At 38.8% G+C, this 12,689-nt stretch overlaps 1 protein-coding gene across 3 annotated transcripts in view; it reads right to left on the reverse strand.

Annotated features, from left to right (window-relative positions):
• Positions 1-12,689, reverse strand: part of GABRA2 (gamma-aminobutyric acid type A receptor subunit alpha2) — a 204,027-nt gene that overhangs the window by 64,413 nt on the left and 126,925 nt on the right. For all 3 annotated transcript variants that reach the window (XM_056557356.1, XM_056557366.1, XM_056557375.1), the window contains 2 exons: positions 10,295-10,377; positions 4,110-4,253 (listed from right to left, as the gene is read on the reverse strand). In XM_056557356.1, the coding sequence (XP_056413331.1) occupies positions 4,110-4,253; positions 10,295-10,377 (227 nt within the window). The remainder of the gene's footprint in view (positions 1-4,109; positions 4,254-10,294; positions 10,378-12,689) is intronic.

A 12,689-nucleotide genomic window follows, 5' to 3' on the forward strand; every position in this document is an offset into this window, starting at 1 on the left:
GGTGGTAAATGCAGTCATTGTAGAGAAAATTATTTCTGGTGAGCACAAACTCAAGCAATTTTAATACAAATTCATTATGTCTCTGGAATTGTATTCCTCTGGTAGAGAGGAAGTAGGAAACTGCCTGCAATCCCAGATTGTGATGTATCGAAGAATAAAGTGCTTCAACGTCTATACTGCCCAAGATTGCGTCCTGTTCCATAGATAGACCCTCTATCCTTTTTAGGATGTCCGTGGTGTCCCTCAAATATGGGCAATAGGGCAATGTCAGAATGAATTGCCTCAAGACCTTGTCTATGCAGACTCCTACGTTCTGGCCCAACCCTCCTATTCCGGAGACAATAGGTCTGTCTTTAGTGGCACTGTGCCTTTATGTATCTTTGGGAGGGCATAGAGTAATGGGATTAGCAGGTACTAGAAAGTCCCTCTCATTGGTGTCAATTAATTTCTCATTGAAAGCCTCCAAGACCAAATCCATAAGTTCCCTTTTATAGACTTCTGTAGGGTCCCTGTACAGGACCTCATATGTTTCCCTGTCATCTAAAAACTTATAACACATATGGGTATATTGTGTACTTTTCCAGGAGTACAATATTACCCCCTTTATCTGAGGGTTTCACTATAATATTATCCGCATTTTGCAGTTATTTGAGAGGTTCTCCATTAGGTCAAAAAAAGGAGGCTGAAATGTATTAATGTCCTTCAGAACTAATTCCAAAAATATGTCAATGCTAGATGTATCTCCTATTGGAGGGAAACTTTTATTTTTAATCTTACAGTTTGTAAATGGGCCTTCAAAACGGGATTGTTCATTTGTCAATTCCTCAAGGTCTCTAGAGGTTTTAAGGTCCTTAACTGTGATACTCTTTTTTCCGTAGATGATGGAATTTATGCCATTTCAGTTTTCTTGTAAATAAATGCAGGTCCTTAACCCACTCAAAAGCGCTGAATTTAACAGTTGGGACAAAAGAAAGCCCTTTCTTAATGTACTTGTGTTTGTGTTGATGATAATTGGGTATGAGAGAGATTAATTATTTGTGAGTCTTCCGGTTTTGAATGTTCCCCTATTTTATTTAAGTCAGATTTCTGGGGGTATCTTAGGGTGTATGGGTCCCGCTCTATAAAAGAGGAGGCCGATGATGATGATGAGGGGGGACCCCATTGTTGTGAGTTGGTATTCCTGTTGTTTCCTCTAGGTCTGCCTCTACCTCTTCCTCCTCTCCTTCTACCCAGACCATGTCCTCTATTTCCCCTTCCACCTGTTCTTTCATTACCTGATAAATCAGTATCTGAAGTGGAAGCCTCTGTTTCTGACTCTTTTTGAACTCTCTCTATTGATAAATACTCTCAATTTTCCTTAAAGTCTTGTAGGTCTCTTATGCATTGAAGATGTTTTAGCTCATTGAATTGATATTAAAAAAATTCCACGTTACTCTGTAACTGTATCTCTTTGTTCGAGAATTCAGGATCCCCCTTAAATTATAATACAATATTCTATACATTTTTGTAGAATATTTTAATACTGGCCGTGATCCGTGATGGGGCATTAATGTGTGTCACTATGTTTATCCTGGATCGCGATCACATGATTGCGACCAGGAATGCGCAGATACCACCCCCACCGTGAAGCGTCATGCAGAAGCATCATGCAGAACTGAGAGGGCGGAAGTGATGCGGCTGTCCAGAGCGGATATGACAGCAGACACCGAGTCCAGAGCTGGTGAGCGCCAGCAGCCGAGCAACCTTGGCTCTCTGCATGACAGCAGGTTAGTGATCAGCTCTGGGAATGAAATGTGACTCTCAGAACTGTGAGTACTGGCTTGACCGGAAAAAAAATGATTTTACAGGCATCTGGAGGAAACAAAGAAAGCAAAATATATGTTATTTCTTTTTCACAGGTATGGCCGTTGATATGTGTATATAAAAGCCTACAGCCTAGGTGTCCTGGCACATCTCTTCTTTGCAGGAAAAACAAATGAATGATATTCATTTATACAGGATCACAGTATCTTAGCACTATAGAAAATGTTTTATAAATTTTTCTCACAGTATATATATATATTTATATATATATATATATATATATATATATATATATATATACACGGTATATATATATATATATATATATATATATATATATATATAGTAAAAGTTAAATTTCAAAGGTACATATCCCCATATGTTTTGACGTTAATATTTTGAGATTATAATTTGCTGCATATGAGATTGGGACCTTGGTTTGATGTGGGACCTCTACAATATTTTCACGTATACTCTTTACTAAAGGTGTATTTTTCAACAGAACCATTTGGGGGTAAATATGATTTATTTATTAGTTTATGTTTTTAAATCAGAATGCAAAAAATAAAATAAAATAAAAAGCAATTCTGCCAGATTTTACACACCTTTCTATCACTATTCATCTTTCTCATATAAGTATTTTAGCACAATCATTTTTATGAAAAAACAATTTAAATGTTGCATTCTAAAAGGAAAAACTTTTTTTTTTTTACATTTCCATCAACTTAGCTGTATGAGGGCACTTTTTTCTGCAATGAGTTGTTATATTTATTTGTAATATTTGGAGGTACATATAGTTTATTGATTGACATTTTTCAAGGATTTTAAAACAATAAAAGCAATACCATATATGGTTATCTCTAGGGTTAATTGTTATTTGCAACTTATTTCCATTTTTAAGGGAAAACATTGTTTTAATGTTTTTGTACTGTGCACTTTTTTTTTTTTAAACTAAAATGTATTTTTATTTTATTGATCATTATTACCCACTGTTGGCTAAATTCTGATAGTTTGATCACTTATGTGATACTTTGCTATACTTTGCATGTACATAGCTATATGCCTATTAAGCTAAAGGCACAGCCTGATAGATTGCTTGGTGGTAACAGGCAATATTGTTTTGGTATACTTACCAAAACAATATTGCCTGTCAACACCAATCAATCTATCAGGCTGTGCCTCTAGCTTAATAGGCATACAGCTTTGTCAGGCCTGGGGGCCATTGTTAGGCCTCAGCTGCTATGGCAACCATTGGCTCCTGTAACTGCATTCACATCATGCATGTTGATGGATCACAGAAGGAGACACCTGTCTCTGTAAATCACCGTGGATCACAGCATCTAAATAGTTAAATTAAATCTTCCAGTCCATCTGCACACTATGAGCTGACTGATATTGATGCAATAACATGAAAGTTATCTTCTATAAAGCCGATGGCCATTGGAGAAGTTATATAATAAGGCTTTTTATTTTTTTGGCTGAAGTGTCAAGGAGGCAGGACCAAGCTGCTGAAGTGTCACAGCATTGCCCTTTATCAGCTTAGCCCCACATCAGTTTGTGCAGAAACGATCTAGCATTTGTTATGTAGATCAGCCTGCAAATGATTGAACCATGTAAAAGCCTCTCTAAACAATAGCCAGTCTACTAGATTAGCGCAAACCTGCCTCTCTATAAGGACTTCAAGCTCTGTATATGGACGGCTCTCTTGGTCTCATATGGAAACCATTGTACTCACTCACTTCCAGAACACTATAATTATCAGTGACTCTTATTATTTCAGGTACCCTAAAGGGCACATACCCTTCTGTATAATCTGCAAAATACAAGAAGGAAATGTGCACCATAAATATAGCTGTCCTCAGGTAAAGATTTATAAATATAAAATAAATAGCTACAACATAAAAACGACCAAACATGTTATTTATCAAATGTGCCTTGTAGCAACTGAAGTGAATAAAAGTCCATAGAGAGATCTCCTAGATTTCTAGACTCTCCACGAAACTCCCTCATCCCCTCCTTCAGATTTCAAGGAGTCATAGGGAAGTTTGATCCTTATCTATGCAGCCACAGAATGGCACAAAGGAAGAAGGCAGCCCATGGGCAGACAGTAATAGCATAATAAATATCCATAATTATTGTGTCCAGTACTTGGCAGTACTGAAGGGCCCGATGAGGAATCTGAAACTGGGACCCTCCAGTATCTGCACTGCTGGTTCTTAACAACAAAGAAGACATACACTATACTTTATTTGAAAAGTAAATCCATAAAATAAGTTAATTTTTTTTTACTCTTCTAATGTACTTACCAGTACTTGACTTAATGGTTTCCTTTCCAACCAAATGGCCTAAAAGGACATACTGATTAAGTCTAGAGCCATCTGGTGCCACCACAACCGACTCTGTGGCATTACGGGTCCATACATATGTCACTTCTGAAGTTGTATAAGCATCTGCATCAAGCAAACAAATCAAGATTTTACATGTTTGACTTAAAACAGTATTGCAACATTTTCCACTGATGGTGTTTTATTCATAGTAGAATATTGGTAAATAAATGGCTTATACCCCTTCCCCTTCTAAAATGCTGCACCCCAGTTTCAAATATCTGCCTTGTATTAAATAAGCATTTTAGGAATTTTTACTAAATGTTTTCACACATTTTTACAGCATTTTCGCTGTCTTGACAAATTGCAGTAACAACAACATGTTTTTTCCTATCTCCATTTACTATGATTTGGGGAAAATCACTGCAAAAAAACTGAAAAAAAAGGGGAGGTGTATAATTACTATATATATATATATATATATATATATATATATATATATATATATATATCCTTATCCCATAGTAATAGCAGATAAAGCTAATAGAGGTGGGGAGGGGTCTGGGAGCTAGCAGGAGGGGATATGGTCAGTAATGATGTCCTCCTGTACTCGACAGGAAGTCACAGTCTGACATTCTGTTGTAACCATTAGGCACTGGAAGATTGGGAGGGTTAGACTGGTGATCACATAAGCAAACTAGAGGAATAAAACATAGATGAAGCTGAGATGAAATAAAACAAATGGTGCTGTAGGACTAGTGATGGTGAGTGGACATGATATAGGCAGAAAAAAGCAGTTCTTCTTTAACATAACGCTGCTTATATCTCAAATTGTGTCCTAAGCAAAACAGATGACTATTATTTTCAAGATATAGTAAAGATAAAGTGGCCCTGTTAGTAGGAAAAGGGGGTGTAAATAAGTCCATGACTAGCTAGAGCTACTTATCAAGATTTCAGATTTACCTGTTTTTATCTCCATACATAGTCCTTTCTAGGCTGAAATCTAAAGATTTTTGTTAATATTCTCAAAAACCCAGGGACATTCCCCAGTATGGTAATTTGACTGAAGCCACTAGATAAAGAGGAGATGGGTTGTTCTTACCTGGGCTCTTGTCATGCTAGGAAACACCCCTTTAGGCTTTTTAGCCTCATTTACATCTTAACAAAAAGGTATATATTTTGGCTCTAAAAAAGGACTATAAAGAGTAAAAAAAATAAAAAAAATAAAAGGATGCTCAGAATCCTGATGATCTAGACATGTGCATATTTAGAACCCTGTTTTCCTGACAGCTCCCCTTTACTCATAGACATTACACATCTATGTTGATGTTATCTGGGGGATGTTACTAGTAGATTAAGCCTTCAGTTTTACAGAACATTTTACTCAACTCAAGCAGCCTGATCATATGTAACTAATAATTTAGTTATACACTAAAGCTACCCACTCCATTACAATATTCCTTTAGAAATTTAGCAAATAACTAACAGAAATCGGGGATATCTGTGCCTGATACAAGAAACAGCTGTATAATAAAAAAAAAACTCAGAAATGCGACACGTTGAAATTTCTAGCATGTCACTAAACACAGCGTTGCCTTATGTCTTGTATATCTACACTTCTCAAATGATTGTAATGAACAAATAAGTTGTATTTACTCAAAATATTTATTTAAATGTATGGAACCTTAAAAGAGTTGCATTTAACTCTACCATGTAATGAAATTAAATATCTATTCTTGGTAGATAATACATACATTTATATCAGCTTGCAATGTCTTTACATGTAAAGCCATTCTGTGATTTTTTATTATTTTTTGACCAGAAACGGACAGTAGTCTTGAAGATAAGCTGTCAGTGAAAGACAAATATCTGTCTACGTGCTGTAGATGATAGGTGAATGGTGTGCATCACCATTGACCTATAGTTGGCAATTCACAGCTGCAAAGCTCAAATTCAATTTATATTACATCAGAATGCTGTAACACTTAAAGGAGAAAGGTGTTCTTTTACTTCTATACCTACAAAATACAGTTTTCTCTAGTTTTAGAAAAGTGAAGCTCAGCTATTACTATGAGGCTGTAATTTCTATTCCTTTATTTATTTTGAGACCTGATATGCAATTTCAAATATTTCTCATGTGGCTGTGTGCCTCTCAGTAATACAGTATCTCCCACAAGTGAGTACACCCCGAACATTTTTGTTACTATTTTAGATCTTTTTATGTGACAACACTGTAGGAACGACACTCTACTACAATGTAAAGTAGTAACAATGTTTATTGTTGTATCCGCATAATTGACTTACTAAAGAAGCTAAAGGAAGAGGTTTAGCTAAAGGAAAAGGAAAAGGTGCTCAAGCATGTCCCCAGGTAGGGGAGCGCAAGGTCTCTAAAATCCACCAGCTCTGGGATGTCATCAGGAAGGAGTGGAAGAGGACTCCAGTGGCAACATATCAAGCATTGGTGAACTCCATGTCCAAGATGCTTACAATGGTGCAGGGAAATAATGGTGGCCACACACAATTGACACATTGGGCCCAAATTGGACATTTTCACTTAGGGGTGTAGATAATTTTGTTGCCAAGGTTTAGATATGAATGGCTGTGTGTTGAGTTATTGTGAGGGGACACAACATTAAACACTGTTATACAGGATGTGCACATTGAAGCAGACTATCATTTCTTCAGAGTTGTCATATGAAAAGATATAATAAAATATTTACAAAAAAACATTTGAGGGGTGTACTTACTTATAGGAGATGCTGTACATTACTGCATATAAGGTCTGTGTGTCCAGGATGTTGCTTCCCTCACTAAGGCTGGGTTCACCTATGTCCAGCATCCAGCATAGGTGAACTCAGCCTAGATTTTGACGCGACTGATGCCATAACTGATGACAATGTGCGTCAGTTGTCATCAGTTGGATGGCACCCAGCATCCATTGTTTCTGAATGCCAGACAGTCTGGTGCCATCCAGTGTGTCCAACCAACCGGCATCAAATTTGAGACGCTGGATGATTGTGAACTGTCCCATTCACATGAATGGGATCAGTTCTGGCATCAGTTTCCCTCCGATGCACGCAGAAGGGAAACTATGCCGGACGCCGGACATATGTGAACCCAGCCTAACTGTGCTGTGGGTACAGCCTGTGTGATCCGCCCTGAAAATATGGCTGCTTTCTTTCCACTCAAGTAGACAATAAACAGATCACATCCGTGCAAAGGTAGGATTTTGCCAGGCACTTCTCCTCTTAAATGATTCTAAACCACACTCAGTGGATGTGCAAAAACAGGATTCCAAAGTTTTATTCAAGGTGCAACAACAAGTTTCGAGTCCGGGAAGGACTCTTCGTTAGGCATAGTGAGTTAAAATACACACACAGTATAAAAAGTCCCCTGGGTAATAACAACCAGGTCATCAGGATACAAGTTTACACAACACACATTTTTTTTAAACAGTAGATATATATAAACAATTGAATATTATAATGTGCATGATCCATATAGATAAGAAGGTATATGTGAGAACTGGATACAGTTTTTCTTATTTTTGGCTGAATGGTGAAAATGACAGTGCTGCTTTGAAAGAGCACTGTGTTGTGCTTAGGGCTGGGTGGCATGACCAAATATGTGTATCACTGTATTTTTTTTAATTTACCGCGGTTCCACGGTATATAATGGTATTTTCTCACCCCCCCCCAATCATGTGACCCGCGCGCGGTGATCGGCTCCCCCCCCCCCAAAATCATCTGACCCGCCAGCACTGTTCTGCTCCCCCCAACCCCCCCAATCATGTGACCCGTGCACGGTGTTTGCCCCCCCAAATCATCTGATCCCCCAGCACTCTTCCGCTCCCCCCAATGAATGATCAGACCAGTGGGGTACCACTCACAGATGTCAAGCACTGCCCTCCTCCTCTTTGTTGGGGGCCGCCGGGCGCTGGAACTCACTGTACGCCAGTGGTCTCCAACCTGCGGACCTCCAGGTGTTGCAAAACTACAACTCCCAGCATGCCCGGACAGCCAACGGCCGTCCGGGCATGCTGGGAGTTGTAGTTTTGCAACAGCTGGAGGTCTGCAGGTTTGAGACCACTGCTGTACGCTGAATAGCTATGCCCGGGCTGCAAAAGATACAGAAAATAAACTTTTAACTCACCCACCTCGGCCGCACGTAGAGGACGGGGACTGGAACGTGGACAGCCGTCAGCCTATCAGCCGATGTCCCGCCCCGGCCAGTGATAGGCTGAGCCCACTGTCAAGCAGGCTTCTTACATGACAGTGGGCTCAGCCTGTCACTGGTAGGGGCGGGACATCGCTCCGGCCGGTGATAGGCTGAGCCCACTGTCAAGCCGAGTTCTTAATGACAGTGGGCTCAGCCTATCACTGGCAGGGGCGGAACATCGCTCAGGCCGGTGATAGGCTGACGGCTGTCCGGTGTTCCAGGGCAGACGTAGGTAAGTTAAAAGTTTATTTTCTTTATCTTTCTTTATCTTCTTTATCTTTATCGGCCCGCAACAAAGAGGAGGAGGGCAGTGCTTGACATCTGTGAGTAGTACCCCGCTGGGCTGATAATTCATTGGGGGGGCCAGAAAAGCGCAGGCGGGTAACATAGGATTAGTTCCCCGATGTGGGGACAGTGCTGAGCTGATAATACATTCCCAAGGGGGAGGGGCCCAACTGGTATTGCGGTATCGGCTAAAATTCATATCGTGCAGCCCAAAAATTTCGGTATTCGGTATGAACCAGTATACCGCCCAGCCCTAGTTGTGCTGAAGCCCCAAATGAATGGAAACGGGAGCGAGGCAGGTAAATAGATCGTAGTATAGATATCAGTGAGATACTGATGGTGCTGTGAAGAGGCGGAGACGTGGCAAGTAAAAAGACCTAGAAGCAGCGATCATGATGTCCCTGGACCACTAGTAAGCCAGCAGCGCTGCCAAACCAGATAGCGATATGCTGGAGGGTACGGATGCTATTGAATTAGCTGGATACAGAGGCGAATCTTACATTGAGGCCAGAGGAGTTTCACATTAAGCATGATAGTATCAGGGGAACGAGTATATGTGTTAATATTATGGGGGGAACGAGTATACAAGTATATTGAGCATGATATTATCGGGGGGAAAGAGTATATGTTGAACAGAAACTGCTAAGATGAGTGGTGAATTATGGGCATTATTAAATTAATTATTCTTTCCACTCAACACACTGATCTGTTGTATATAACCTCTTACTCCTCCTTGCTGCTTTCTCTCATATTAAAGGGGTACTCCGATGGAAAACATTTTTATTTTTTTTTTAAATCAACTGGTGCCAGAAAGTTAAACAGATTTGCAAATGACTTCTATGCTGCTCTGGACAATTCCTGACACGAACAGAGGTGTCAGCAGGGAGCACTGTGGACAAGACAAAAATGAAATAAAAAAAATAATTTCCTCTGTAGCATACAGCTGCTAAAAAGTACTGGAAAGGTAAAGATTTTTTTAATAGAAGTCATTTACAAATCTGTTTAACTTTCTGGCACCAGTTGATTTAAAAAAAAAATGTTTTCCACCGGAGTACCCCTTTAAGTGATGATGAGGAAAAGCAGAGAAAGCTATCAAATCCAGGAACAGTGTACTGTTTCATGTATGCCAGGAGCAACAGGATAGCCAGCTATGTAAAGGAGTTACACAGTAGTTACTATTTAAAAATGAATTGTATTTAGGCAGCAAATAAACAATAATTATATCAGTGCCTTAAAAACATGCTAGATTTTTTTCTGTGAGTATAAAAAAGTCTGTAACACAAGGCTATCTCTAGAGAGCAAACGTAAGCTGAGTAGATGAATAATTACAGAAATATATGTGTTTAACACATCTCTACATGTAGTTATGCAGTGTAGTGACATCAGAAATGCTCGTACAGTTGGTAAGTCAGAGGTGAAGAAGATAATGGGCAGCAAAGCTCATTCAACACACCTACATATAGACCTCACTTTAAATGCAGGAACAATAGTCGTTTTTATATGGAATTGGACAATGTATTTTTTTGCTAATAATAGCTGGTTCTTCTTCATGTTATAGAACATTGTAATTATGTGCAACAACAATAAATGAAATAAGGACATAAAACAAGTCAGTACATTCTAATTAACAAGTGACCTTCAAACAAAGCCTGGCAAATACTTACAGCTGCCAAATTTTAATGGACAGGCATGTGCATCCATAGGAAAATCTTCCAAATGCATGGGGCATTCAGCCTGGACAGTGAGCCTAAGAAGCAGAGATAAAAAAAAAAAAATATGTTTTCTTCTCTAAGGATTAATACAAAGGGAAATCTGTTCCACAATGCCGCCCAACTTATGATGACTGAGATAATAACATCATTAACATTTAAATCTGAGGTTTTCTTTTCATGTGGCCCTTCATAAGACGTTTATAACATCAAAACATTGCAAACAAGCTAAATTTAATCATTTCCATATTTTATATAAATTCACAAATACAGAAGCAGTTCATGTTGTAATATCTAAACACTTGACTTATTTGGGTGAATTAACTGTAATGGTACTTGAGTTGTTTAGTTAAAAAGAATATTTTTCCAAAAAGATTTGGATGTTTTTATTTTTATCATTTTTTTTTTTCAAAATAACTGTAGTGTGAAAAAACAGAACAGCTTTGGTTTACAACTTTAAATTAGTCCCCTGTTTTCAGCAAATTATGCTTAATTGTGGAATAAACATGGTGATGGAGAAAAGTTAAGCAGTTATCTAACATACTTTCTATATCAATTCCTCACAGTTTTCAAAATAATTGCTTGTAGTCATTGAATGGGCCCCACGTGTATATTTATTCCTTTCAGATTTCTTACATGTGTAATGCAGTGGTTGGCGACAAGGATAAAATCTGAGCTGCCAAATACAATGAAGAACACAGGTGTGGGCAAGTGCCCTGAAGGGATCTATTACTGGCAGAGAAATGCGTCTGGTAATTCTGCTGCTTTTTGCCACAATTCTGAGCGAGAAATGCTTTGTAAAGTGTTTAAATGCAAGAAGTAACCAAGCTGGGAGAGTAAGGAGACAACCTTTTAGTTTGGACTGAAAGTACTACTTGCCTGTGTAACTGTGGGCCTTGAAATCTGCATAATACCCTGCCCCTCTGCAGGAAACCCCATAGGAATTAGAGGATGAGAAAGCGCTGGCACCCAGTACACAGTGAAAGGAGAGGTAAAGTCAGGTTTCAAAGATATGATAGGATTCGTGAGGCCTAGTGGCACTAGTAAAGTGAAAAAAACGACTGTGTCACAGTTTGATAGAAAACTACATCTTAGCTAGTGCCCCTGAGGTCAGGGTCTGACAGATGTAAGTAGTCACCAGATAGAAGGGTGGATCTGACCACATGTGGTCCTGTGAAAAGTAAAGAAGACCTGTGAAGAGAACTGGAACCCGAAAATAAGTTGAAGGGATGAATATTATTATATTTCTGTTAACTATATATTAACATCCAAGCACAAATAGACCTCTACAGTACTGTAAAAATGTGAAAGCATCCACACGTAGGCAGATGTTCCCGAGTGGACACTCAAGGCCATTGTTGGTTTGACATCAAGTCAAGTTATGTTATATGAAATCAAATTCTTTTTAGGCACACCCTGGTATCATTTTTGCATTTTACCTGATTCTGGACATACATGCAGGTTGGCAATAACATGTCATAGGATAGGCCATCAATGTTAAAAATCTCGGAAAATCCACAGAAAAGAACAATGTTGTACAATAATGAACCAAGATATCTTTACTTGACCATATTTAAAGAAAATAGATGTTAGATTCCAAGCAGGGATAAAACCATCTTGTAAACACTGCTTTTATCCTGCTACATCTCATCACTAAGTTATATAGATGCTTTCAATTCCATACAGAACATCCATTTTGATGCCAAGTAACACAACAGTCCATTGTCAGTGTGCTGACAACAAACATAGAAGGGGAGCCCCTAGCAAAGATCAAAATGGGCTCCTCCTTTTGGTGCTATTTTTTTTCCAACTATGGAAGAAGAGTCTAGTGTTTTTTTTCACTACTAAACCAATTCACCATTCAAAGATTTTTTTAAACATATTTTTATTAAGTTCAACAAAATACAGAAATAAGGCATTGCTCTGAATTATGAGATGATGTCAAAAAAGTACAGATCAAGAAGTAAAGACAATATGCAAAAAAAAGGTAAGTAGTTAGCAAATACCAAGCATCCCTATCTGACATATATCACAGAATAGTAACAAACTCAATGAAACCAAACAAAAAAAATATAATAATCCCCCCTTCCCCCACCCCTATTATTCAGTCTAATAGAGGCAAAGGAAAGAATCCCAGAAACCAAAGGAACAAGATTAAAGGGGTTATCCGCTGCTAGACATCTTATCCCCTATCCAAAGGATAGGAGATAAGATGTCTAATTGCAGGGGTCCCACTGCTGGGGCCCCCCGCAATCTCCCACAGCACCTTGGGTTCTAAACAAATGCGGGGTTCCTGTGGCAGGGATCGTGAGGTCACGGCCATGGCCCATTGTGACATCACACCACGCCC

This window comes from Hyla sarda, chromosome 1 (genome assembly GCF_029499605.1).
Source record: "Hyla sarda isolate aHylSar1 chromosome 1, aHylSar1.hap1, whole genome shotgun sequence".
Classification (NCBI taxonomy): Eukaryota; Metazoa; Chordata; class Amphibia; order Anura; family Hylidae; genus Hyla; species Hyla sarda.